Source organism: Dunckerocampus dactyliophorus, chromosome 5 (assembly GCF_027744805.1).
Source record: "Dunckerocampus dactyliophorus isolate RoL2022-P2 chromosome 5, RoL_Ddac_1.1, whole genome shotgun sequence".
In the NCBI taxonomy this organism is placed as follows: Eukaryota; Metazoa; Chordata; class Actinopteri; order Syngnathiformes; family Syngnathidae; genus Dunckerocampus; species Dunckerocampus dactyliophorus.
Genome location: NC_072823.1, coordinates 17,929,320 through 17,953,493, shown reverse-complemented (window position 1 = coordinate 17,953,493; position 24,174 = coordinate 17,929,320). Strand labels below are relative to the sequence as shown.

The 24,174-nt window shown below is 39.3% G+C and overlaps 4 protein-coding genes across 15 annotated transcripts in view; 2 read left to right on the top strand and 2 right to left on the bottom strand.

Moving 5' to 3' along the window:
- vwf (von Willebrand factor) overlaps positions 1 to 7,196 on the bottom strand; it is a 37,679-nt gene extending 30,483 nt beyond the window's left edge. Inside the window, exon 1 of one of the 2 annotated variants that reach the window (XR_008570314.1) lies at positions 7,103 to 7,196. Coding sequence is in view for 1 of the 2 variants with exons in the window: in XM_054775192.1 (XP_054631167.1) it covers positions 7,103 to 7,159 (57 nt within the window). In the remaining variant the exon portion in view is untranslated. The remainder of the gene's footprint in view (positions 1 to 7,102) is intronic. The other variant, XM_054775192.1, reaches the window with a different exon arrangement.
- Positions 422 to 7,941, top strand: cd9a (CD9 molecule a). 2 transcript variants are annotated; one of them, XM_054775202.1, is made up of 8 exons: positions 422 to 632; positions 3,798 to 3,900; positions 5,068 to 5,165; positions 5,428 to 5,502; positions 5,603 to 5,704; positions 6,580 to 6,669; positions 6,966 to 7,049; positions 7,119 to 7,941. In XM_054775202.1, the coding sequence occupies exons 1-8, from the start codon at positions 564 to 566 to the stop codon at positions 7,182 to 7,184; spliced, it is 687 nt and encodes a 228-aa protein (XP_054631177.1). In that variant the 5' UTR covers positions 422 to 563; the 3' UTR covers positions 7,185 to 7,941. The 2 variants fall into 2 exon arrangements, with proteins under 2 accessions (XP_054631177.1, XP_054631178.1); XM_054775203.1 differs by lacking the exon at positions 422 to 632 and adding an exon at positions 674 to 3,155.
- Positions 7,942 to 9,028: 1,087 nt separating this feature from the next.
- bbs10 (Bardet-Biedl syndrome 10) lies at positions 9,029 to 12,925 on the bottom strand. Of its 9 annotated transcripts, none has more exons than XR_008570512.1 (6): positions 12,847 to 12,925; positions 11,822 to 12,289; positions 10,799 to 11,755; positions 10,242 to 10,723; positions 10,026 to 10,149; positions 9,029 to 9,161 (listed from the first exon to the last, which is right to left on the bottom strand). XR_008570512.1 is itself a non-coding variant. In XM_054777499.1 (5 exons), the coding sequence occupies exons 2-4, from the start codon at positions 12,010 to 12,012 to the stop codon at positions 10,048 to 10,050; spliced, it is 1,824 nt and encodes a 607-aa protein (XP_054633474.1). In that variant the 5' UTR covers positions 12,013 to 12,289; positions 12,847 to 12,925; the 3' UTR covers positions 9,029 to 9,161; positions 10,026 to 10,047. The 9 variants fall into 9 exon arrangements, 6 of the variants coding, with proteins under 6 accessions (XP_054633474.1, XP_054633473.1, XP_054633476.1 ...); XR_008570510.1 differs by adding an exon at positions 9,260 to 9,331 and having other exon boundaries at positions 9,145 to 9,161; positions 10,026 to 10,723; XR_008570511.1 differs by lacking the exon at positions 9,029 to 9,161 and adding an exon at positions 9,174 to 9,331.
- Positions 12,926 to 13,698: 773 nt separating this feature from the next.
- Positions 13,699 to 23,873, top strand: syt1b (synaptotagmin Ib). Of its 2 annotated transcripts, XM_054777503.1 has the most exons (10): positions 13,699 to 13,784; positions 13,910 to 14,035; positions 17,897 to 18,041; positions 18,411 to 18,580; positions 18,874 to 18,987; positions 19,070 to 19,237; positions 19,766 to 19,933; positions 20,110 to 20,227; positions 20,385 to 20,518; positions 20,647 to 23,873. In XM_054777503.1, exons 3-10 carry the CDS (start codon positions 17,906 to 17,908, stop codon positions 20,851 to 20,853), a joined length of 1,215 nt encoding a protein of 404 aa, XP_054633478.1. In that variant the 5' UTR covers positions 13,699 to 13,784; positions 13,910 to 14,035; positions 17,897 to 17,905; the 3' UTR covers positions 20,854 to 23,873. The 2 variants fall into 2 exon arrangements, with proteins under 2 accessions (XP_054633478.1, XP_054633479.1); XM_054777504.1 differs by lacking the exon at positions 13,699 to 13,784 and having other exon boundaries at positions 13,906 to 14,035.
- Positions 23,874 to 24,174: the final 301 nt, after the last annotated feature.

Below are 24,174 nucleotides of genomic sequence, written 5' to 3'. Positions count from 1 at the left end.
TTTTCAATCCCACAAATTCATGTTTGTAACAAAAGCTTATTATTATTATTGAAAAAACAAACAAACAAAAAAAAACGATTGGCACAGGATTGGATCAGATCGGATCGGAAGCCAAAAAATGTGGCTCGCTAATATATATACAGTATATACATCACACACATGTTTTAGATAGATAGCTGGGGGTGTGCCTGCAGCATACAGTGCTGTACTCTTCTTTGTGGGAGAATGACGTCATCATATTGCACATTCAAATGAATCTGACAATGAGGTCTTTGCAATGTGTTTTATTACGTTGACATGAAGGCAGTCTAAAATACTTATGCATATAACAAAAAGCATAAAAAGTCAATTATAAAAGAAAAGAGAAATAAAAATCGAGGGCTACATTCTATTCTTCCTTACGCTTGGGGGGCGGACCACTTTCATGCGCGCACCACTGGCCGACGCGGAGCAGCGCCACGCGTGGAGAGGAACCTGACTGAACCACTACACTGCTGTTTAAAGGTCCGCTTCTTCTCCTTTTCTATTGCAGTCCATTTATTACTACTAACACGATAGGCGCCATGGCTGCACTATCTGGAGGAGAGACGTGCATCAAGTACCTGATGTTCGCCTTCAACCTTGTCTTCTGGGTGAGTGCATTTACAACATGTTGTTTGCTGTTGGCGTGTACGGGGCGGCTATCCTTCACATTTGCATTCGTGCGTGAGCTGGTTACGAGAGTGAAAATGTCCCGTAGACGCACAAACGGTACCGAATGTAAGAGACACGCTCGGTTCATCATCACAGTTCTGTCCACCCCTCCCCGCCTCTACTAGGTTAATTTCTGGCACCGGACCGCCACTATAAGCACAGTCCCAGTGCGTGTGGAGACTCAGCGGGCTGCTGATAATCCTCCCTAGTGGCCAAGTGACCCACTTCCGTACAGAGCACACACACACGCAAAATGCAATGGTGGCGACTGTCACGGTGGAAAACGTTAATAATTGAACAATTGTGACTTTTATTCACAGCTAAACGTGTCTGTGTGTGTGTGAGAGAGAGAGAGAGAGAGAGAGAGAGAGAGAGAGTGTGTGTGTCCTGGGTATTTAGGGTGGGCAGATCGATTCAAATACCGACAGTACCGATACCAATTGTAATGTCGGTATTAAATCGATACCAACAAGATGAGATCGATATTTTTCTACGCTGTTCTATGTTTATTTTCAAAAATATCCGTGTTTTTTGGGTGTGCCGTTCAAATTGTCAAATTGTTGATATTGTTATAGTTACATAGACTATATTTTGTTGATAAACAAAAAGCCACCTCAGGGAATAAGACCTAGATGCAGGAGAGCTGTGGGGACAAGTCAACAGTTGTTTTTGCTTTTGTTATTTTGCACTATTGACTTTATTTTGTTCAAACATTTGAATGTAATAAATAAGTGTAAGGAATTATTGTATTATATTGTTTATGTTATTTATATGGTTAAAGGAAATGTATGCAAGGCGCTCCAAATTACAATGTTTGAAGCCAAAACCTATATGAACGCCACCACTGGCTAGAATATCTTACCAATATTCATCAAAAAGAATAGATTGTGTATATTTTTTACAATTACAAATTAACATGCATAAAAATTAAAACAAATTTTTGTTTGGCCCAAATAAAATAACTGCCGTTCATGGATGACACCCACGGTCGTTGGTATTCGCATACATGTCCGTGGCACATACACACACACACACACACACACACACACACACACACACACACAAAAACAGTCTCAGAGAGGTGACCAACTATTTGCAGTCATGATAGACAAATTGCTATCATTACCTCACAATAAACATAACTAGTGCATGTGCTTTACATTGGCTTGGTCAAAACAGGATGAGGCGGGATATAATGCTAGCAGTATCATCGAATGTTGGAACCCTGTATGTAGCATGGAGGAACCCGCTGCATGCAGCCGCCTTAAATTATTTACAAATGTTTGTTTTTACATTTTTTAGTGTGCCTAAAACCTTTGTCGACCGTGTTTTACAACAAATGAAAGGCAAAATCACAAAATAATTCAATGATCTTTTTTCAATTCAAGTAAAAAAAAAAAAATCACCATCGGTATCGCTGTGTGCAATACTGGACCTGTAGTTACTTGGTATCGGGCCGATACCAACATTTGCAGTATCACCCATCCCACGTCCCATGCAGGCTATTTATGTCCCAAGCTTGAGGGGTGTGTCCTAACTGTGCATTTGTTTATATCTGTGTACAACAGTAGCATGTGCCTGTTTGGCTTCATGAGGATGTTTTGACCTTTTATGGGGTTTCTGAGTTTTGCAGCTATAGTTAGAAATTAGTACAACAATTCATCCCCAGGGAAAGACATGCAAAGTGTGTGTGTGTGTGAGAAAGAAGAAACGCACTGTTATTAAAAAATGTATTGTAGAACATATATGTATACAAGTATATGTATTGTCTCGGCCTGAACCAAAGCCACAATGTAAGGTACACAATATGCTGAGATCCAATACAAGAGCTGTATCAATACATTTTGGGCCTTGCTTTGTTTGCAGTGGGACACAAGAACAGAAAAGTGCTTTCATCAAACTGTTGCCACTCAGCTGGAAGCATAGAAATGTCCACAAAATCTTTAAAATAATGATTCAGAAGGAACAAAAGGGTATAACCCACCCCTGTATGACTGACTAATTGATTTAGAGATGTGTATCAACACTTGCATTGTAGTTCAGACACAAGGTGAGAAAAGAAGCCACTTGGCAGCTATCTCAGAAGACATTAGATGTCAGCATGTTCTAACACGACCCTCTGTGTTGCCATCAGATGCTAACACACTTGGCTGAGTGCCTGCAGGAGTTGTACACACAATCTGTGAAAGTATGAGCATGGAACATGAAGAGGAAGGAACATAGGCGGGCCTGCAGTTTGTTGAATAACACGGATGTTCTTGCCACTCCCCAAAAGTGCAACAAGGTTTCAGAAGGCGGGGCATTTACAACGCTTTCACTATCCAAAGTGTCATTTTCTTTTTGTTAGCTTCCAAGGGAATTAAAGGTTGTCAAAACATCGTCATTGCGACAACTACATCAACATGACTGGGGGGATCAAGTGCATCAAATATCTCATGTTCATATTCAACTTGTTCTTCTGGGTAGGTGTACTTTGCTTTTCCTGGTGCATGTGTGTCTACGTGAGAGACAGAAAGAGGAGTGGACTCATTTCAGGTCATTTTTGTTCATCAAAATTGAGGAGAACACAAAGATAGTGTGTTAAATTTAAAGCATGCTCGCTCTATCAATACATTAGAGGACCTTTCAGGCAAAGTTCAACAGCCACTCAATGCTTTTAAGTGTGTGCACTCAAAACAAAATGGTGTCGTGCATGGATTACACCGAGTGGAGGAATTGCAGCAAAACAGTTACACCAGCATGAGCTAATTAGATCCATTTCAAAAGCTGTATCTTAAAAAAAAGATAAAGATAACAATGCTGTCTTTTAATTAACACTTTAAGAGAGCTAGTAACATTATTGTTGTTGTTTGCAGTGGTGTAGAGCTACATTTTTTACTGAGGGCTGTTTCTTATATCCTGGTTTAACTGGAAACAGTTCCACAAATGTTCCGATACAGCTCTCACATTGGATTAGTGCAGTTGTAGCTAATGTGATTGTAGGCTGCCTTTTTCACTCTGCAGGTCGATTTGTGCTGCTGCCTTGCACCCGACCGAGTGTGCAATGCTTGTTAGTTAGAGTGGTGCTAACTGAACTGGAGTCTGTGTGTTTGTGTTTCATTCAGCTTGCGGGTACTGCTGTCTTTGCCATTGGGCTGTGGTTAAGATTAGACTCGAAGACCAAAGGCCTGTTTGAAGGATCAGACTCTCCATATGTGTTTTACACTGGTAAGAGGCTCAGTAGTGTTTATCAAGGATTACTACGGTGTGAGTTCATTGTATTTAATTCACAGCATGTTCTGTGCATTTACATGCACTATTAATGGCACTGGATGTCACTGGATTTAGCTAATAGAATTATGCTCTGTGTGCTATATTGGCAGGGAAAAGGGGCACATAGTAGGGTGACCATATTTTGATTACTGAAAACCAGGACACTCAGCCTGGCAATGACATACTGAAATGATACTCAAATTTACTCAATGATGCCTAATAATTTAAATACATTTAAAGTATGCCTCCTGCGTATGGATAGAAAATTGTCAGAATACAAAATACTATCTATGAATAAAGACACACATTTTCCTAGGACGAACATTCAAAAACCGGAACGAAATAATTCCAAAAACAGAAGAACACAGGAACTTGGGTTCAGATGCTTGCTAGTTTTAGAATGTAACTATTATTTTCGGGAAAAATGTGCCCTGAGAGTCGCAAGAACTTGGGAATTTGAAGGACATTTTCATCAGTTTTGAAAAAGAAAAACCCAGGATGGCCAAACCTGGATGTAAAAACAGGACATGTCCTGAGAAAACAAGATGTTTGGTCACCCAAATGTATCGTAGTTGGTGATGAGGAGCATACTGTACAATTACAGATTTTTTATTGGGCAAGAAGGCATACAAATTTATAATGTAATGAACATAAAAGTGAGAATTTTTTTCAAATTCAGTCATACTTATAACAACGACATAAAGTATATTTTTCTTTCATTAGATTAATTTATAACCTTTTTTAAATCATTATATGTCTTCGCTGGCTAGGAGAAATAAATGCTCTCCTGCCTTTTATAGTGAGATGTATGGCATCCATTGTGATTTCAATAAGCAAATATGGTTCCTGTACCCCTCCTCCCGCCCAATGTCAGCTGGGATAGGCTCCAGCTTACCCCCGCGACCCTAATGAGGATTAAGTGGCATAGTAAATGAATGAATGGATGAAATATGGTTCCTTACCCTATAAAGACCAACATACTTTTGATTTAAAATAGCATAAATTGGGACTGTAATGAATTCATTGAAGCAAAAGGCAGTATCCTGTTTTTCATGGCACTGAACAGCACTAAACATCAAGTCTCTGAAACTGTAACACAAACAAAAACATGTTTATGTGTAGGTGTTTACATCCTAATTGGAGCTGGAGCCCTGATCATGGTAGTGGGATTTCTTGGATGTTGTGGTGCCATCCAGGAATCTCCCTGTATGCTGGGACTGGTACGTATCTAATCAATATCTCTGAAATGCCAGTTTTCATCAGTTTATTAAGGATGGCCGAGGTCAGCTGGCAGCCATGTGTTTTTATTGTTCACTTCCTGTGTGGCTCACTCCAGTCTCCGTCTGGCCTTAATCGTCTTGTACTTAATCTCCAAGTAGGAGGGGTCTCTGTACTGTAAATTAAGTTCCACACAGATGACCTCACTAATTCATGCATGACATGCACGTGTCTGGTGAGTCTAACTACCTTTTCTTTCTGTAGTTTTTTTTCTTCCTGCTTATAATCTTTGCCATTGAAGTCGCTGCTGGCATCTGGGGATTTTCCAACCAGAGCAAGGTAACTCATGGAAATAGAGCAAGCTTGACAATTCAAAGGCAAAAGCTGAAGTAAAAGATCAATGGAAATGTATCAATTACTCTCTCTGCTTGTGTGGTAGGTGGTGGGTGACATTACAAACTTTTACATTCGGACCTACAACAACTACAAGGACACGAGTGATGAACGTCTCAGAGAGACTCTGCGTGTGATTCAAACTGGCGTGAGCTTCATTCTAATACATTTATTTATGTCATATATAAAAAGGAGCTTGGCACATACTGTATATTCCACTCTCAAGCGGAATGAGTCAAGGACAAGCTTATCAGTCTTGTAAACTGACATTTTTTTTTTTTTTTAACAAATCACCGACATAGGCAGACCTAAGGCAGGAAACCATATGTGGCAACTTAGAGTTGAAATGGACACCCCACACCTCACTTTAAGGCAATAGAACAAAATGATACTATAATGGACGCACCCAGAGTACTTTTTTTTTTAGTATTAATAATACTACAGTATTTTTAATACTCTAACCCCTATAATATGCCTCTAGCAGTTATTATACACATTTTAAATTCAGTGTTTCACATTAACAAACAATTACAGTATACCATACAAAACATGTAGTCACACAACATCACGTCTTGCCAAAGCATCTTCATACGAGAAAATGTTGAGTGAAAATGTGAGACATCACCGTCTACTGGATTCATAGCTGTGGCTCACTGTGCCACACTGATAATCCTTGCATGAAAAAATATCTTCTCAGTCCAAAACAGGTTTTTACATTTACTTAGTTTTCAGCATTTGCAACGCAATTATATGTAAATGTTGGTATCTTTCTATTACTGGGAGATAATTACCTAGTGTAGCATGAAGTCTGACAGCAAGGGGCAATCAATTTTCAATGGGTCATAAATACTATATTTATGGCTATACTTTACAGCTGTAAAGCACATTACATCATAAGACATTTGATTTGTATGCATATGAAGAGATAACTGGAGTTGCCTGGCAATGCTACCTGTCTATGACAAGATAAGACCTCTGGAACAACTGAAATAAAATGAAAGAGCTTTTTGTATTTTGTCATAGCTGAACTGTTGCGGTCCAACTGGCACTGTAGTGGACGCTGCCAAAGACACCTGTCCTCGAGGAGAGCTACTTGAGGAGCTCATTACCAAGGTATGAATGATCACAACTAGTATATGCTTCAAGTCAAGAGACAGAAAATGGATATGGAACAAAAGGTTGAATACTTGTCTTATACTGTACACTTGAACACTGTGTGAGATGGCGTAATTACATGTCAAAACACATAATAATGGTGTAGGCTGTCACACATTCCTTCAGCCTTCTTGCTATGGTTTCTATGGCAACAATGGTTTTACTGGAGCATGCATGCTGCCTGTTTGTGTGCCGTCCCGCAAGTCTTGGTTCAGAAAAAGCTGAAATGTGTATTTTTTTTGTGTGTACGTTAGAGCTGTCCTGACGCCATTGATGAGGTGTTCGACTCTAAGCTGTACATCATAGGAGGAGTGGGCATCACTATCGGGGTCGTTATGGTATGCAATCACTGATTGCTCGTATAACCCAAATGGGAATGGAAGCAACTAACCTGATATGTCTTGCAGGTGTTTGGGATGATCTTTAGCATGCTCCTGTGCTGTGCCATCAGGAAGTCTCGGGAGGTGGTGTGATACCCGCTGAGAACGCATCACAGGGTCCTTGTTAATGTTGCATGATATCATTCTTAGAGTCACAGTGTTCCCCGCTGCCGATAGAATCACTGCTTGTTCAAGAGGGTCTGTTTGGTTGTCAGGCCCAGCTATAGAATGGGTGCCATCGATGCTTCAGTGACAATGTGAGAAATGCAAGAAATGTATCACATTGAGACCATTTGAATGAAACTAGTGCTTGTATAATGCCAATGATCTAAACAGATCTTGTTGTTTATTGATCACTTTTATCTTGTGGGCTCACCCTGCTGGCAAGAGCAGCTGTGGACTGCAGCCAAAAAAAAACAAAACAAAATGCTTTAGCAGCTAAATACATAATTTAATTGATTTTTTTAATGAATGGAATGCTAGGTTGTAAATTATTTTTGTAACTTAAAATTTAATAACGGTATCCCAATTCATTTGTGACAAGTTTTTGTTCACTTCTCTTTTTAAATGCCTTCACGTTATATAACTTTTCATAAATGTCTTTCCTGTTTTCTATATATACACACTGTAAATTTAGATGTGGTTTTATGTATTTTCAGAAGTCATTTTACAGAGCATTGGTTTACAGAACATTTATACCATTAACACAGAAAATCCAAGAGTCAAATAAAACAAAATGGATGGAGTTTTTGATCTCGTCGGGCTGTCTTCTAATACTGCACTACACTACATGATCTATGTGATATAGAGTGTGTAAATGTGTGTAAATCATGTTTTATTTAAAGCACAAGATGGAACAAAGTGCTGTTTTTGTATTTGTTGATAGAAATAAGTTTTTTAAACTCATGAGTCCACTTCATACGAAGTAACTCCCTGTGACGAATAGCCCTTGTGTGGGTATGATTAGCGAATGAGGAAGCATGCAGTGATTTGGTTGCTGACAGCCGGGTCTTGACATCCTCCTTCTTGTGGCCTCCGCCTTTAGATGCCCATAACAGATAACACTGATTATAAAAAGGAATGCGCATATTTATTAGAATGTGTTGTTATCTGTATTTGCTTTGTGTTGGCCAGGGGGAAGAAGGCAAGAAAAATGAGATAAGAGAAGTGTTGAAAAAAACCCCAACAGAAGCCACGCTGAGAAAAGAGGCAGGCCAAAATAAACACTTTCAACTACCAAAACAAAACGAAGTGCACATTATGTACAGTAGATTGATGAGTAGCTTGACATTTTAATATTTTAGTTTGAATGCGCAACCTAGCATAAACTACGTAGTATGCTACATTCTGTAACACTGCATTAGAATTAAAAGAATATCCATTTATTTGCCATGCCATGACAGACAATACAGTGAAAAAAAAGTTCTCCTCCCATTCAGTGTGGAAGTGGTATGGTTTCCTTTGTCCTTCTTCCCCACTCTGTTTGATACTCTTTCTTAAGTTTAAAATAAACAAATTGAAGGCTGACAAGTTACCTCAGAAGCATACTATGTTTAAAGTGGCAGTGGCAGCGATCTCGTAGCCTGGGCATTACAGTTAAAGCACAATGTAGTGTAAACAAAGAATAATAGGACCGTAAAGGTGACTATAGGGGTGTTACATCATGTCTAAAGAGCTATAGTTTATTTTGCTATAATTTTTTTTGTTCATAATTGTATTTAGAAGGTCATATACAGGTTTTCTATGCTTTAACTAAGAAAATATTCCATTTATTAATATTGAATCCTACTTTGCGGAAATTCTTCTTGTCTGGAACAAATTAACCACGATAAATGAGGGACGACAGTAAAGAGAAACAGGTTTTTGAGGCAGTAGCAGAAAAAAAAAATCAATATTTCTACTCAGCAAAAACTTGCTTAATGAATTCTATATAGTGCACTGCAGCAATAGCTCACCTGTTGTGTACCAGCCTTTCTTCCTTTCTTTACTGAATGTTTGGCACAGCCTTCTCAGTGCCCCGCTGACGGCACTTAAAAATATATCACACTTTTAAGTGCAGCTGATGAAGCCCTGATTGAAAAAAATGCAACCATTTTAGATCATTTCTTACAATATGGTAAAAAGACACAGAAGGGAAAAACAAATTGTGTCAACACAAAACCACATACCTCAGTCACAACCTGGCCAACCAGAATAGTTTTAGCAACTTCAAAAAATGCAATTTCATGACAGCCGCGGTCCTGAAAAGAAAGGCTGAAAATTGGCTGGTCTGAAAAGTGGCGTTTTTTTTTGCCAACTTTGGGTCCTGTCGGGACCTCAGATGAATGTGTGGTAGGGTTCCCTCACCTCCCGGATTAAAAAAGTGTAGTTTCAGCAACTTGAACAAATGCGATTTCACAATAGTACCTGGCGCAAAAGGCAGAAAATTGACCCGTCGGAAAAGTGGGTTTTTTTGCCATCTTTGGGTCCTGCCGGGACCCCTGATTAATGTGTAGTAGGTTTCCCCCACCTCCCGGATCAGAAAAGTGTAGTTTCAGCAACTTAAAAAAATGCGCCTCAAGAGAAATTCAGTGAGAAGTTGGCTAGAGTGATTCTCGAGTGGATTTATTTATTCCAAAAATGATACAAAGGAACACGACAAAGATCTACTCAGTGAATTATAGAGCCTATAATACAGTGAAAGAAAATATACATGATAATGTGTTTGTTATATTCACTATTGTCAATATAGTATGAGTAAGTATGAGGGGAAAAAAACCCATACATATTAAAACAAGTCCCTAATGGATGCCTGGTATTCTCTGCAGCTTTGCAAAAACAGTACATGAGGAAAAATTCTAAAGACCCTTCAAATAAATGTACTTACAAATATTTCTGTGACAAACAAAGATGAAATATTAAACTGTTTAAAGTGCCAAATATTCAAAATGGTACCTGAGTAAACACTTTTCAGACCTTAGTCTTCATCATCTGAGGAATATGTGGGTCTGGCTGGTTTTGAATTAAAGTCAGAGGACACGTGCAGCACAGTGTCCACTCGGAGGAGACTTTTGACACACTGCAGCACAGCCATAATTAGATGGTATTTGCAGGAGACAGATTCGAGTCCAGATAACATTTTTAAATTGTTTGATGATGAAGAATACATACATGGCTCTTCTTGTGCTTGGCTGAACTCTGGCATGCAAAGGAGTCTGTCCGGTTCGTAAGGATCAAAACTACAGACTCTTGTTTGAACCTGCAGAAAACATCTTAGATTGTCAGAGTAAATATGTCGAGGAAGACACAGTAAAGCATCAGCCAAGAGCTGGCATACAAGGGGGACATCTGTATCTGTGGGATTAGAAATCTCCTGAGTTTTGCCGTATTGTAAGAGTGCGTGATGTAAGAGAAACTCAAAGGTTCCACCAGTAGGTAAGACACAGCCTGGTAGAATTGAAGATGGAGATTTGCCTGATTGTACAGATATTGTAGTTGCATCCAAGGGCTCCCATGTTGTACGCAGCATGCGGATAACATCCTCAATCGCACGTGCATATTGATTTGTTTGCCCTTCACCTAGGCCACAGATGACAACAGTACTTGGTTTGGCCATGTCTTCCTTGGAATCAGGGAAATCCACATGAACATACCTGTAGAAAAATACAAATCCTTGAAATTTCAAAAAGCAAATCAGATATGGATGACATTATGAAATGTTTTCAAACCTATGTGCTCCCAAAAGTATTGGCTGGCAAAAGGTCAAAGATGCAACATGCTCTGGTTGAATCCCTCGGCAGTCTGAGACAGGTGAGGCACCACTCAGGTGTATAAAGAGAGCCAGCTCATCTTCACTGACACACTCCACAACACACATCTCTGCTTGTGTAGCTAAAGCCAGGGCGGCATCCGACTGTTTCACTGAAGACAGGAGAACAGAGACTTCAAAAGTCTGAAGGCTTGCAAAAATACACTCCAATGAGCTTTCAGCCCAGGCGCTAAAGTGCAAAATACTCCTGTCAGGACGATCGCCGTGGTCCTCCATCATTCGTGTCTCGAGCTCGAGTACATCTTCTGCATTAAGCAATTTTGGTTGCAGGGATATGGTAAAAACAACCGCCTTAACTGGGTGCTGGTGAATGTTCCGGTGTGGTGTTGCAAAGTCCCTGTGGATGACTTGTCCTGCAATCAAACGTGAACAACTAACAGGAAAGCCTAACACAGCCGTATGCAGGGCAGGGAAGTTGTCATTTAGAAACCGGAGTGATGAGAAAGTAAAACATTTCCAGCTAATGAGCAGTTTGCAAATGAGTTCACTCATTAAGTCACAGTGGGTACAACCCAAGCGCGTACAAAAGAAAGATACTAGCAGCTTCTGAAGGTTGTCATAGTCTGTCAGTGCATTTGCAGATAAATTATTCACCAAAAGACGGACTCCATAAGGAGCCAATGCAACAGTGATGAGATCCTCCAGTTTCTCCGTTGTGAACCCCAGCATTTTGTCAGCCAAGTGCCTGGCAGTGGTGGACTCCGCAGCCGCCCGAGAATTAGAATTGCATGATACAATTGGCTCCTTCGAAGCTGCACTATGAATGGTCCGTAATAATGATGCCACCAGGAGGATAAAGGACTTTGATCCATCCCCCGTTTTCCTAGTGTGCTTCCAGATACACTCCACCACCATCCTGCAATGAAATAAATATTACACACCAGACACCAAGAACATTCATGAAAGAACACGTCTGTGTTACCGAGCTAGTGGGTGCTCCAGTCTAAGCGCTGTGAGAATTTGTGTTCCGCTACGGCTCAACATTACTTGTCCAGTGTCTCGGGTGAACAGCACCTGTCCTCCCTCTGGACCGAAGGTGCGGAGGACGACAGCTTCCAGCGCGCATACAGTTTGCAGGACATGTTTCAGGTGAAGACACTGCACTCGTTGCATCACTTAACACTTGGGTGACAGTGGCTCAGGAAGTCATTGGAGGGTAGGGGGTTCAAACCTCGCTCCTTCCATCCATCTCAGTCACCCTGCCGTTGCGTCCTTGGGCAAGACACTTCACCCACCTTGCCTCCAGTGTCTCCCACACAGGTATATAAATATGAATGAATGTGTGGCGGTGGTCGGAGAGGCCGTTGGCATGAATTGGCAGCTACGTTTCTGTCAGTCAGTGTCAGGGCAGCTGGGACTAAAGATGTAGATTTCCACAACACGTGTGTCGCTGTGGGGTGAAATGAATAATGGACTCAGTGTAAAGTGAAAAGGTAATAATTTATTATTATTACTATTATTAACACTGGAACAGACTAGAAAAGCCTGTCATACTGTCATTGCATAGCGAAAACACAACTGTACAAATATCTGATCAAATATTTTAAATATAATCAGATATACTGCACGATGGTCAACAACAACATTCACTTCGCCTTGCTGTCATCGAGTGTCTGTCTTTGATATCGCTTGCAACTAAGACAGCATTATTATTAAAAGTTGCACTGAACAAACAATACATCAACCGCGTTCCTGTACATTTAAATAAGCACATCGGACTATCCATTTCAGTAAAAGGTCGCTCATGAGAATAGCAAAGAGCTGGGTTAACATTGTTAGCATCTGCTAGCCATACAATTGCTAAACTGACTGAAACGTAGATTATCGCCAACTAACTTTGTTACATTGTTGGTCCTATCAAGTCACTTCAAGCGACACTTTCTATCTAGCTAAATAACATACACAGGAGAGTAAATTTGACGGAGAAACGCTGAAAAAATACCTCACCATCTGTCACCCCAAAGACCACCGCTTCCCTCTGTATCCTGGAGACGGACTTCCTTCGCTTGTAGTGACGCAAACGCACAGTCGCCGAAAAAACTCTATTGCCACCTAGCGTCTGGTGATATGAACTCTTTTTGTTTATACCTTATTTATTTTTTATTCCAGATCATTTAACTACAAGTATGCTACGTATGTGGTTGCAGGTATACACTGTCTGTTTCCAGTTATTTTTCATAATTATATTATATAGCAATACAGTAAAATGTCTAAAAGTGGTAGTGTTGGCCTGAAGATTTTGTCATTTTTAAAATGGACAAATTTGCCCTTCTATGACTACAGGGAAAATGTTCAGTGGTGGCAGATTTTAGTCCCAGTGGATATGGTTTTCATTTTTTCGTGCTTTGCTTTGCAACTTTCAACAGGAATCTCTCAAGGTGTTCCTTAGATAACAAAATCAGAAGGCTTAGAACGTGTTCTGTGAAGGCTCACTAACATTGACCTTTGTCAAAAATGATGGAATTGCTCCTTGAATCCAAACATACTAAAAGTGCCCTATAGGTGTTCTTTCTGTACAGTATCGCTGATCATTTTCTTCAAGGTTAACGGAGGCCCGGGTCGGAACCTGATCTCTGTGTGTTGCTGCAGAAACCACATCCAAAGTTTCTAAATCAGGCAACAACGTCATCTATACATAGACAATCAGGCAGTTCTGCAGTGAGATGCTCAACAACACACACCGATATACACGCACACACTACTCTGAATGTTAATGCTGGCTATTGCTGAACCCTCAGTATGCTAACGAGCCTTTTAAAAAGCAGTGTCACTACAGTAATGAATATTCATCTGTGGCCCGGAGAGGGTGACTCGTATGGATGGGACAGAGGTCACAAGAGGAGCGTCAAAAAAAAGACCCACATTAACACACCTTGAGAGACAAGGTGACCAAACTTTAGATTCCAAACTATCTTCTCCCTTTCTCATTATTTGAGCCAAAATTTCTGAGATACAACAAAAACAAGGCAATCATTGACTGATCTCTTCCTTACCGCATGTTTTTCTTCAGCTTGTCCTGTCCGGTCCAGTCCTGTCATCCTTTCTCTTTCTCCTCCTCCTCCTCTTGCTCCTCTCTGTGGGGAAAAGCAGCACTTCTGAGTCTGAACACTGCTGCTGTTGGGACAACCAGATACTGGTAGGTCTGTTTATTATGTACTCTATTTGATGCAAAACTATTTCAAACAAGGAATGCTTACCTGCAAGTAAAAACATTAGGGTGGGTTGTTATTGTTTTATTTAATGGATTCAGGCATACTTAATTTATTAGCTTATTTATTACTGTAGTTTTTTTAATAATGTGCAACTTTTGTGGGGAAGAAAACCAAGTAAAACATGTTTTTTGCCAGCAGTTTTTAAATTAAGTACTATATTGATTACCTTGTGAGTTTGTGGTGTAAATATCTGTTGAAGGTGAAAAGCAAGCTCTGTGTAATATTTAGCATAATTCTTCATTTCTATTTGAAACTTTGTGAATGAATGTGGGATTTACAGCAGGCACCTCGGTAAAATAGTATTATTATATAACATTTTTGCATTTTTGCATCATGTTTAAAAATCACAATTTTGGACATAAGAATAGTTATAGCTTATTAAACAATAGTAAAACAATACAATGATCAAATCATAATAAATAAAATAAACAATAATAGAATTTACTAAACTGCGACAACTCCCATGATTATACTGGATAAAAATCAAGACTAGATGGCTGTCACCTACGTGTAGTGAAGGCTGAAAGAGAGCATGACCTTGGCACATAGCCGCTACCTCTGTTGAGCAGCACACAAGTCCATGTGTGATGCTTCCCTCCTCTCCTTCACGTCAGCATACAGTTGTACAGGGTGTACATCCTTCTCCAATGTTAGTGCCTGCCCAGCAGAAAAAGAAGTCATTTGAAACCAACGGTCATGTGAGAATATTATTGCGTCAAATGCATTTGATCAATTGGCTTTTAGCTGACATTTACAAGTGAGCCTATTTGTTTAGTTCTAGAAACAGGTTTTTGTTTTGTTTGGGTTTTGTTTGTATTCATTTTCCATGAGCTCGGACGTTATCCGGTAAGCAGGATTATGCAAAAACTACGAAACACAATATTTTCAATAAAAGTTGAAAAAAGAAGCCATTCAGGCGTTCACACTGGGCCAGTTGTACCATATCATAACCACTATCCTCCACTGACCAGTACTCATGAAGCACTGCACTCTTTCAGGATTTGATAAGTTTGCATGTGCCATGCAACACTTTTTTTCTGCAAATTTGCTGATTTTGTGAACTGTTGTTTAGTTCTATGGTGTAAAATAGCTGTTACCGCTGATAACCTGCAGTGGGAATGGTTGCATTAATTCTATTATATGACATGTCTATGTTGTGTGTGCACATACGCTTGTTCATGAGCAACACTGATGAATGAGGCCAGGGAAGTGTACCATGCATGAGCACAAATCGCAGTATAGTAGTACTGTACTTACACAAGCAAATGGGGAAGATCCACGAGCAATTGAGACACCCATAAAAATGTCATTTTGTGACACTCAGCTCGCTTCCCCTCCCTTCCCAAACCTGTCTGATAGCTTGACGTTGACGTTCTCCTCTGATTCCGGATTAACATTTGCAACAAAAGTGACAGTTCTAATAATTAAATTATATTCATCAGCAGAACCCTACCTATCTCTCTTCAATATGCCTCACACACTTATTAAACACATTTTAAATTAATGTATGGCTACTCAACACTCATGAGCGATAACCTGAACTGATCAATGAACAGACAGAATCGGAGTCATGATGTAGAAGTTACTGTATATATAAGTTTCACTTTTCTGTCTCACAGCCACTATGGTGCATTGAAGGACGGCAGAAAAAAAATGCGAAATCTCAAATCTTGACTAAAAAACATTATTAAAGAAGCATAAAGACAGAAACAAATAAAACTTGTGAGATTTAAACAGATGTACATGTATGCTGTTCACCTGTATTGTATCACATATTCATAAACTGTTACTGACCGCCATCAAACGTCCACATGTTAAATGTCAAATGTCCATTTTAATATTAATATACATTTTTAGTGATTAGAAATAACGAGTGACTCTTATATGCATCTATTCTTTAGCAATTGACTTGATATGCACTATTTATGTTTCTTTTTATTTTAACTATGAAACTGATTGCAGCCATTTATCTTCAAGCCGTGGCTCGATCAACAATGACAGTATACCATTGATCAATGTCGCTAGTTAGGCACACAACAGCCAGAATGGAAGAGGGTGATCTACACTAACACTAACACTAACCGTGGTCTTGGTGTCAGATGAAAATAAGAGAAGAGATAACAGATAAGTACATACACAAAGGACAACTACCAATACTACACGGAATGACAAAAAACAAATTACAGTATTTACAGAGCAGTTCAGCAAACCATGCTGGGTAGCAGCATGTGCCGACGATTCAAACTTGATCGTTGATTATTTGGAATAAAATTTACTCGCATTTTTAGAATGGGCTACCATAGGGAAAACAAGGGATCAATAGTAGAATTGTAGCAATTGTTACAGACATATCAAGACACAAACTCATACATGACAGGATACCAACAACAGCAGTACCAGTCTTTAGTCTGTAGTTGGCTGTTCTGACTGTCAATAAGCCATTTCTTTACCCGGACCTTGACTGTATGATATGTGTTTTGATTTCTAATGGTTATGGGGGTGAAGTTCCACTTTAATGGAGAAAGCTGTTTGTGCAAATAGACTTTTGCTAAATGAAATAATGCAATCTCCCTTCTCGACACCTGCAGTTCTGCTATGAACAGCTAATCGGATTTTGACCAACTGTTGAATAAGACGCGAGATGATAACACATGAATAATTTTACAAATCAAAGATATGACAATTGGACCATTTTTTCCCAGCTGAGTAGTCTGTGTTTGTGTAATATTGGACAATGGTGAGAAATGTGTGGTTTCTTATCCGAAATGTTTAGAATGTTTTTGTGAAGTGACTGCAGGGGTCTCAGAGATGTAATACTAGCCTGTGACCAAATGGGTAAACATTAAGTGATATGTGAGAAGATCATAGGGTACATGTACATTTTTGCTGCCTGTGTGGACATTTGATGGCGAATGTGTCTGAAATTACTGAGATTTGATTAAAGACCCTTTTTACATGTAATTTAAGTGACAGCTTTGTGTCAATTATGACGCCCAGATATTTGTATTCTGATACGATCTGCAGTCTTTCCCCTAAAACAAAAACATCTGGTTTGGCACTGAAGGAATTGTTGGACTGAGAGAAGAACATTGCTACTGTCTCAGATGTGTTTAGCTGCAGGCAGAATTGCTTCAACCAAGCTGTGACATTAACCATGGAGTTAGTTGCGTATTAATGTGGAGTTAGCTGCTTATTGATAATCGTAAATAACAAACGCGAGTAAACCCTGATTTTGTGATGTAGAAATTATGTTATTTTATAAAAAAAAATTTAGTACACCGGAAGGTGATTATTTTCAGTGCATGCGAATTTGCAGGACAGCAAATACTGAATCGTGAATGTGCAGGGATCCACTGTACTCACACTAGTCAAAATAAATGGACGATAGGTGTGAAGTGTGCATGAACGTGGCACAGATTGCCTAGTTTGAGTTTGCGCTAATTTTGGATGTGAATATGGATAAGGATACACAGGCTACAAAAGCGTATTTAGTGCCGTTCATAACTTACAAGGATAAACAATTGTTGCCAAAATTTCCACATGACCAACCTTTAGTATCTTCAAACATTTTTCAGATGTGCGTGTCAGTCCCCAAAAGGAGTGTACCAAATGTCATGGTCAAACTATGTCAATCTATGGAGCTAAATAACAGCGCTACCATCTGGAGTAGAAGGGGTTAGCTGATACAAATCAAATCCAAATTTGTCCTGTATTGTTCACATTACTTCATGGGTCCACACTCTACTAAGTGTTATGATATTGGGTCCTATTTTGTGTCCTATCAGAAGTACAACATGACGGGTAACCATCAAGATGATGTCCCAATCGTGCCAACAAGCTCCACCCATTCGCCGAACACCACAAACAATGGAACTCATTCTGAAGGCCAAAGTGCCAACAGGTTCATGAGTGAGCAGCATAGAATCCACAGTGAGTTCACTCAATCAGTCTACCTAACAGTGCTGTGACACCATTTGTGGGTTTGCATATAAAAATACATTTACAGTACATGATAGCATCTTAGGAGATAAATGTTTGCAATTATAGTTGTAGTTCACATGCAGTGCAACAAACTGCGGCTGTACCTAATGTTTTGGCCGGCGAGTGCTGCACTTATCATTTCTGAATTTCTGTGTGAATGTCCAGCAAGTAAAAGCCAGCCCTTGCCAATCAAGATTACATAACAGAATATTATTTTTACTTTTTTTTGTAGCCACTATCACCAGCACAGTGAGAATGAATTAGGAGTAGATTAGATTAAAAAATGAGCGTTTTTAATGTGTGTACTTTGGTTTGCAGCATCATCGTGGGTTGTTGCCGCCCTCTGTATTGTGAGTTTGTGCGTGCTGCTCTCCTTCGGTGTGTGCGCGTGGAAGAAATGCCTGAAAAAGGACAAGGACAAGAAAAAGGGGAAAGAGAAGAGCAAAGGAGGAGGCATTGACACTGAAATGGATGGAGGTTACAAAGAGGTACACCTCCTGCAGTCTTATGCTTGTAATGTATCACAGCGCTGACATCTGGGCCATGTAGGACTAGTCACTTTGTGTTCACATAAAGGGATGCACTGCACATCAATCATGTAGGGTTACACTGTCCTGAGGCGTGCATGCATAAACCTGACAAAGCGCCTAGCTATGCTGTGTGATGATGAGAGTTGAGCAAGTTTCAAGAGCGGTTCCACAAGCTTCCAAAGATTTGCACCGATTCTATGGTTTTATCATGTTGACATGTTGTGTGTTTATGTGTGTGTGTGTGCATGCAGCCGCTAAAAGTTGAAAGCAAGAAGGAAACAGAGTTGTCAGACCCTGAGCCAAAAGAAGATGACAAGCTTGGCAGACTACACTTCACATTAGACTACAACTTCACTGATAACATGGTGAGATGTCAAATGTCTCACCACAACAATATTATCCACAATAACTGTGTTAAGCCACATTTTCTCTGTGCTCATGTTCTAGCTGGTAGTCGGCATCTTGCAGGCCGCGGGACTTCCTGCCATGGATGTGGGCGGGAGCTCGGACCCTTACGTAAAAGTATATCTTCTCCCGGACAAAAAGAAAAAGTTTGAAACCAAAGTTCATAGGAAGACTCTCGAACCGAACTTCAATGAGACTTTCACATTTAAGGTAATGTCTTTTTAAATGCTGCAATTTCTAAGAAAAGACCTACGGGGTCAAATGTATTCTACATGTCAGCATTGTTAACAAGCGTAAAAAGAAGCTAACTGTGCTATAATAAACTTAAAAACAATAAATTGTGTACTCATTTTCAACTTTGATGATGGATTCTGGGCCTGTAGTACACAGGAAAGTGCAGACTTCAAGCATTGTGCTTTTAACATTCTTATGTGACATACAAGTGTAAAAAGAAGTTAACCGAAGTTATTATTTTAATATTCTCTTTTTGTTGCTTCAGTCATATTGTACTGAGCAGCCACAACAGATGTGTGTACAGCTTTCCGTTCGATGGTTATCATTTGTGGCAGCCTGAAAACACACACAAGTCAAAGAAAAAGCAAACTTCACTTTTGGAGTTAATTTAGTTTCACAGAATATATTGAAATCTCATTGTGGGACTTTAGAGGAATATTTCTCCAGAAAACTTCATGAGACATGGTATATAAATGTGTACACATGTACTGTACGTGTGTGCAGGTACCGTACACTGAGCTGGGCGGGAAGACACTGGTTATGACTGTGTACGACTTTGACCGTTTCTCCAAACACGATGCCATCGGGGCTGTGAAGATACCGATGAGCAGCGTGGACTTCAGTCAGTCGCTGCAGGAGTGGCGGGACCTCCAGAAGGCAGAGAAAGAAGAGGTGGGAGTGTGCATAATAAACAGGAAAATAATTGTTGTTGTATTGCCTCTAATTTGAATGTGTTTACCTTGTCTTGTGTCTAGAAAGGACTATAGCCTCTGGTGTTTGACACTTTTTGTGATTAAAGAGTGACTCTTTGTTAAAAACACACAAAATTGTGTCTCTCTTTTTAACAGAGTGAGCGTCTCGGGGACATTTGTTTGTCCTTGAGGTACGTGCCGACAGCAGGGAAACTGACAGTGGTGATTCTGGAGGCCAAAAACTTGAAGAAAATGGATGTGGGTGGATTATCGGGTGAGTGAAATAACAAAGATAAGACTTAATCCCTAACTGGATCACTTGTTTTGAGTAAAGGGAAAAATAAATAGAAATTGAGGAGCAGTCACTCATGATGCTCAATGCTGAATGGGATGCAGCGCATCATATTCAAATTCCCTGCTTTTTTTGTCAGACCCTTATGTGAAAATCCACTTGATGCAGAATGGGAAAAGACTAAAGAAAAAGAAAACAACAACCAAGAAGAACACTTTGAACCCTTACTACAATGAGTCTTTCAGCTTTGAAGTGCCATGTGAACAGATAGAGGTACACAAGCATACACACACTGCTGTTAAAAACACCACATGACTGCAAACATGAGACTTCATGATATTGTGCAGGTAAGACGTATACTGTATGTTTCATATGAACCGTGTGTATATCTTCATTTCTAGAAGGTGCAGGTAGCAGTGACTGTGTTGGACTACGACAAGATTGGAAAAAACGATGCCATCGGTAAAGTACTGCTGGGTGGGAGCAGCACCGGCACCGAGCAACGCCATTGGTCGGATATGCTCGCAAACCCCAGGCGGCCAATTGCACAGTGGCACAGCCTTCAACCGGAGGATGACATCAATGCGCTGATTTCCAACAAGAAATGAACATCTTCTTCTCCAACTTTGTCAAACAGTTTAACATAATTAACTGTCATGTAAGTGTAAGTAAAACTATATACAACCAAAATAAAACCCCACCCTTTAATGATGAAATGGAATAACATTTCAAGAAACTGACTTCATGCATCGCATTTTTTAACTGTCATACAAGCGTAAAAGAAAAAAGTTAACCACCGAACTGCTTAACTGTATGGCAAAACTTAACCGATTAAGCAGCACATTGAATTCACCGCTTTAATCATATTGTACTAAACAGTCAGAACACAGACACACAGACCACATTTCTGGGTCCATCGTCTTCACCACATTTTTCCTCTTTGTAGTCATTGGTCGTTCATTGGTGGCTTAACAAAAAAGCCAAAGAAAAAGCAAAGTACACTTGTAGAGTTAATCATTTTAAAAGCTCATTGAGCTGAAGTCTCATGAGGTATGCTGAGGCCCTGGCTGATACAGTCGTTTTTGACCTCACAGTTTTATAGGCATATTTTACGCTCACTTTCCAACATGTACAACCTTGGGGTCGTCGTTTCCACTGTACTAAATCCAAGCTTCACTGATTCCTTAAATGCTTTTTAAATATTTACTCCGTAGTTCTCAGTCTTATCCTTGCAGTAACCAGGTATGAATCACTAAATCACTAACTGATTTTATTTGATTTACCTTTTAAATATAAAACACAGTACACTAGGTACCCAACTTACGAACATCTGACCTGCGAACATTCGGAGATACGAACGCAAGCTGACTGGTCCACAGTATATTTTCTTGTACTTTGCCTTGTTGCCACAAACCATATTTATACTGCTACATGCTTGACCAGTAGAGGGCACTGTGACACTGCGAATGGGAGCAACAGGTAGAGGAAGACCGGGGAGGAGACGTGAAGAAAAGCTAAGTTCTAGCTGTACGATGCAACCCGGACAGAGCGTGTGATTAAAGTTTATGAAGAGTTAATAGGCCTGCTTAATTCTACACCACCCACAGAACACTACCTCTTTTAGAAGAGTCTAACGACGACAATGATTTTTACTTTTTTCAATAACTCCCCTTCCTCCTCCACCACAACGACGTATGCTCGACCACTCCCCTTCAAAGGTAAATAACATTTATCATTACGTCTTATTATATCACTTTTATTATTGTTTTTTTTCTTTAATTATCCTCGTTTAATATTACTACTGCATCCAGTAGTTCCGTCTGGAACCAATTGTGTTCGTAAGTTGGGGACCTAGTGTACAGGCCAAAAGTTTGGACACACACAACACAACTGTTGGTCCCAACCCAATGAATAAGGCAAGAAATTCCCCTAAGTAACCCTGACAAGGCAAACCTGTGAGGTGAAAACCATTTCAGGTGACTACCTCATGAAGCTCTTTGAGAAACCACCGAGGGTGTGCAGCTCTATCAAAAAAAGCAAAGGGACTTTGAGGAATGTAAAATTTAAGACATATTTAAAGTTATTTCGCACTTTTTTCTTTAGTATATAATTCCACATGTGTTCATTCATTTTGAGAATCTACAATGTAAACAGTCATGAAAATAAAGAAAATGCATTGAAAGAGAAGGTGTGTCCAAGCCTTTGGCCTGTACTGTATGTGGTTTCCTCCATCTCTTCTGTTCACCCACATGCATACAGTACACTGTAGTACATATGCCACACACTGTAAATGATTAAGATAGATAGATAGATAGATAGATAGATAGATAGACAGATAGACAGATAGATAGATAGATAGATAGATAGATAGATAGATAGATAGATAGATAGATAGATAGATAGATAGATAGATAGATAGATAGATAGATAGATAGATAGACAGATAGATAGATGGATAGATAGATAGACTATTGATTAAAAAATAGATACGTAGATTTCACCTTTCCACTTATTGTAAATTGGCAAGTTGTGGTTTTGTCTAGCGACATGGTAATAGTAGTGGGTAAAAGAAAATAATGAACAAAAATACTGTATTGAACCTAATATAACACAGTATTTTTTTTCCGAGAAAACTGTCTGAAAAAGATGTATAATCCCACACAGACGGTGAGACATCACTTCCGCTGACAATTTTTTGTTATATATTTGTAATGTTCTTTATGTAATTCTTTATGTAACACTGGTTCGCGCAGCGTTAACGACTCAGTGCTCTTTAAACCATAGATTTATTTTAGAAGCTTTTCGTAAAAATCAAAAAGCAGAATATAAAAACAACCTATTACTTTTACCCTGCAGACAGCATTTTGTTTGGAATATTTGAGATTTGCCAAATGAATAAGGATATTAAACCAAAATCAATGGGAGAAAGTGAACGAGAAAGTAAATGCTCAGCTGTCTTCCACATTATTTGTTGTAACAATCCCATACAGCAAAAATGTTACTTTTAAGATCAGCTTATTCTAGAAGGCTATGGGTGTCCAAACTTTTTCCTGAAAAATCAAAGCTTGTGGGCGATGTTTTGAGAAAACCAACCTAAAACCAACCCATGCACATCTCCCAAGACTTGTGTTATAGCTGACAAAGCATATTATTAGTTCTAGTGTGATTACGTATCAACTTTTTCTTGTTACATTATGCCTTTTTGCTCTTCTTAAAACTTTCTCTGTTGTTTATTTTACTCTTCTTGTTTAATTGTATTTTTAGAATGTGCCGCAGCCTAATAAAAAAAAGATGGGCCCTAGGCCTCACTTTGGACACTAGGGGTGGGTGGATCGATAAAAATATTTATAGTATCAATAATAATTGTAGTAGCATTATGAGATCAATATATTTCAGTTCTCTTCTATCTTCACTTTCACAAATTTTGGTGTTTTTTGCTGTGTTCATTTTGTCAAAATGCCAATATTCTTATACATGTAGTTACATATTTATATATCGTAAAACAAAAAGTAGGTAATGAGTCCCTGCACATGTAGGACAGCTTTGGGGGCAAAAAGCCAAAGGATTTGAATGAGAGCCAATGTAGTTTTTGCTTTTGTTGTAGTTATTTTTCACTGTTGTCTTTATTTTGCTCAAACAATTGTATGTAATAAAAGGGAATAATTGTATTACTTTGTTTATATTTTTACATCGTCTTATATTGTTGTATTTATCCATGCATCTTCTATGCCGCTTGTCCTCACTAGGGTTGCGGGGGTATGCTGGAGACGATCCCAGCTGACTTCTGGCAAGAGGCGGGGTACACCTTGTACTGGTCGCCAGTGTTGTATTTATGTATTGTAAAATTGTTCACAAAGAAGTTTGTTGATATTATTTCCCTAAAATTTTGGTTCACTGTGTTTTACTGATTATCGTCATGATCAACAAAT

What these genes read in the sequence shown, in the direction of transcription:
- cd9a (XM_054775202.1), top strand. Translation starts at nt 564, where the DNA reads ATGGCTGCACTATCTGGAGGAGAGACGTGCATCAAGTACCTGATGTTC. An exon ending in CCTTCAACCTTGTCTTCTGG is followed by an intron (nt 633 to 3,797) that starts GTGAGTGCATTT and finishes TGTTTCATTCAG; the next exon opens with CTTGCGGGTACTGCTGTCTT. An exon ending in TGCGTGTGATTCAAACTGGC is followed by an intron (nt 5,705 to 6,579) that starts GTGAGCTTCATT and finishes ATTTTGTCATAG; the next exon opens with CTGAACTGTTGCGGTCCAAC.
- bbs10 (XM_054777499.1), bottom strand. Translation starts at nt 12,012, where the DNA reads ATGCAACGAGTGCAGTGTCTTCACCTGAAACATGTCCTGCAAACTGTA. An exon ending in CTGGAGCACCCACTAGCTCG is followed by an intron (nt 11,756 to 11,821) that starts GTAACACAGACG and finishes ATTTCATTGCAG; the next exon opens with GATGGTGGTGGAGTGTATCT. An exon ending in ATACTTTTGGGAGCACATAG is followed by an intron (nt 10,724 to 10,798) that starts GTTTGAAAACAT and finishes ATTTTTCTACAG; the next exon opens with GTATGTTCATGTGGATTTCC.
- syt1b (XM_054777503.1), top strand. Translation starts at nt 17,906, where the DNA reads ATGACGGGTAACCATCAAGATGATGTCCCAATCGTGCCAACAAGCTCC. An exon ending in TGAGCAGCATAGAATCCACA is followed by an intron (nt 18,042 to 18,410) that starts GTGAGTTCACTC and finishes TTTGGTTTGCAG; the next exon opens with CATCATCGTGGGTTGTTGCC. An exon ending in GGATGTGGGTGGATTATCGG is followed by an intron (nt 20,228 to 20,384) that starts GTGAGTGAAATA and finishes TTTTTTTGTCAG; the next exon opens with ACCCTTATGTGAAAATCCAC.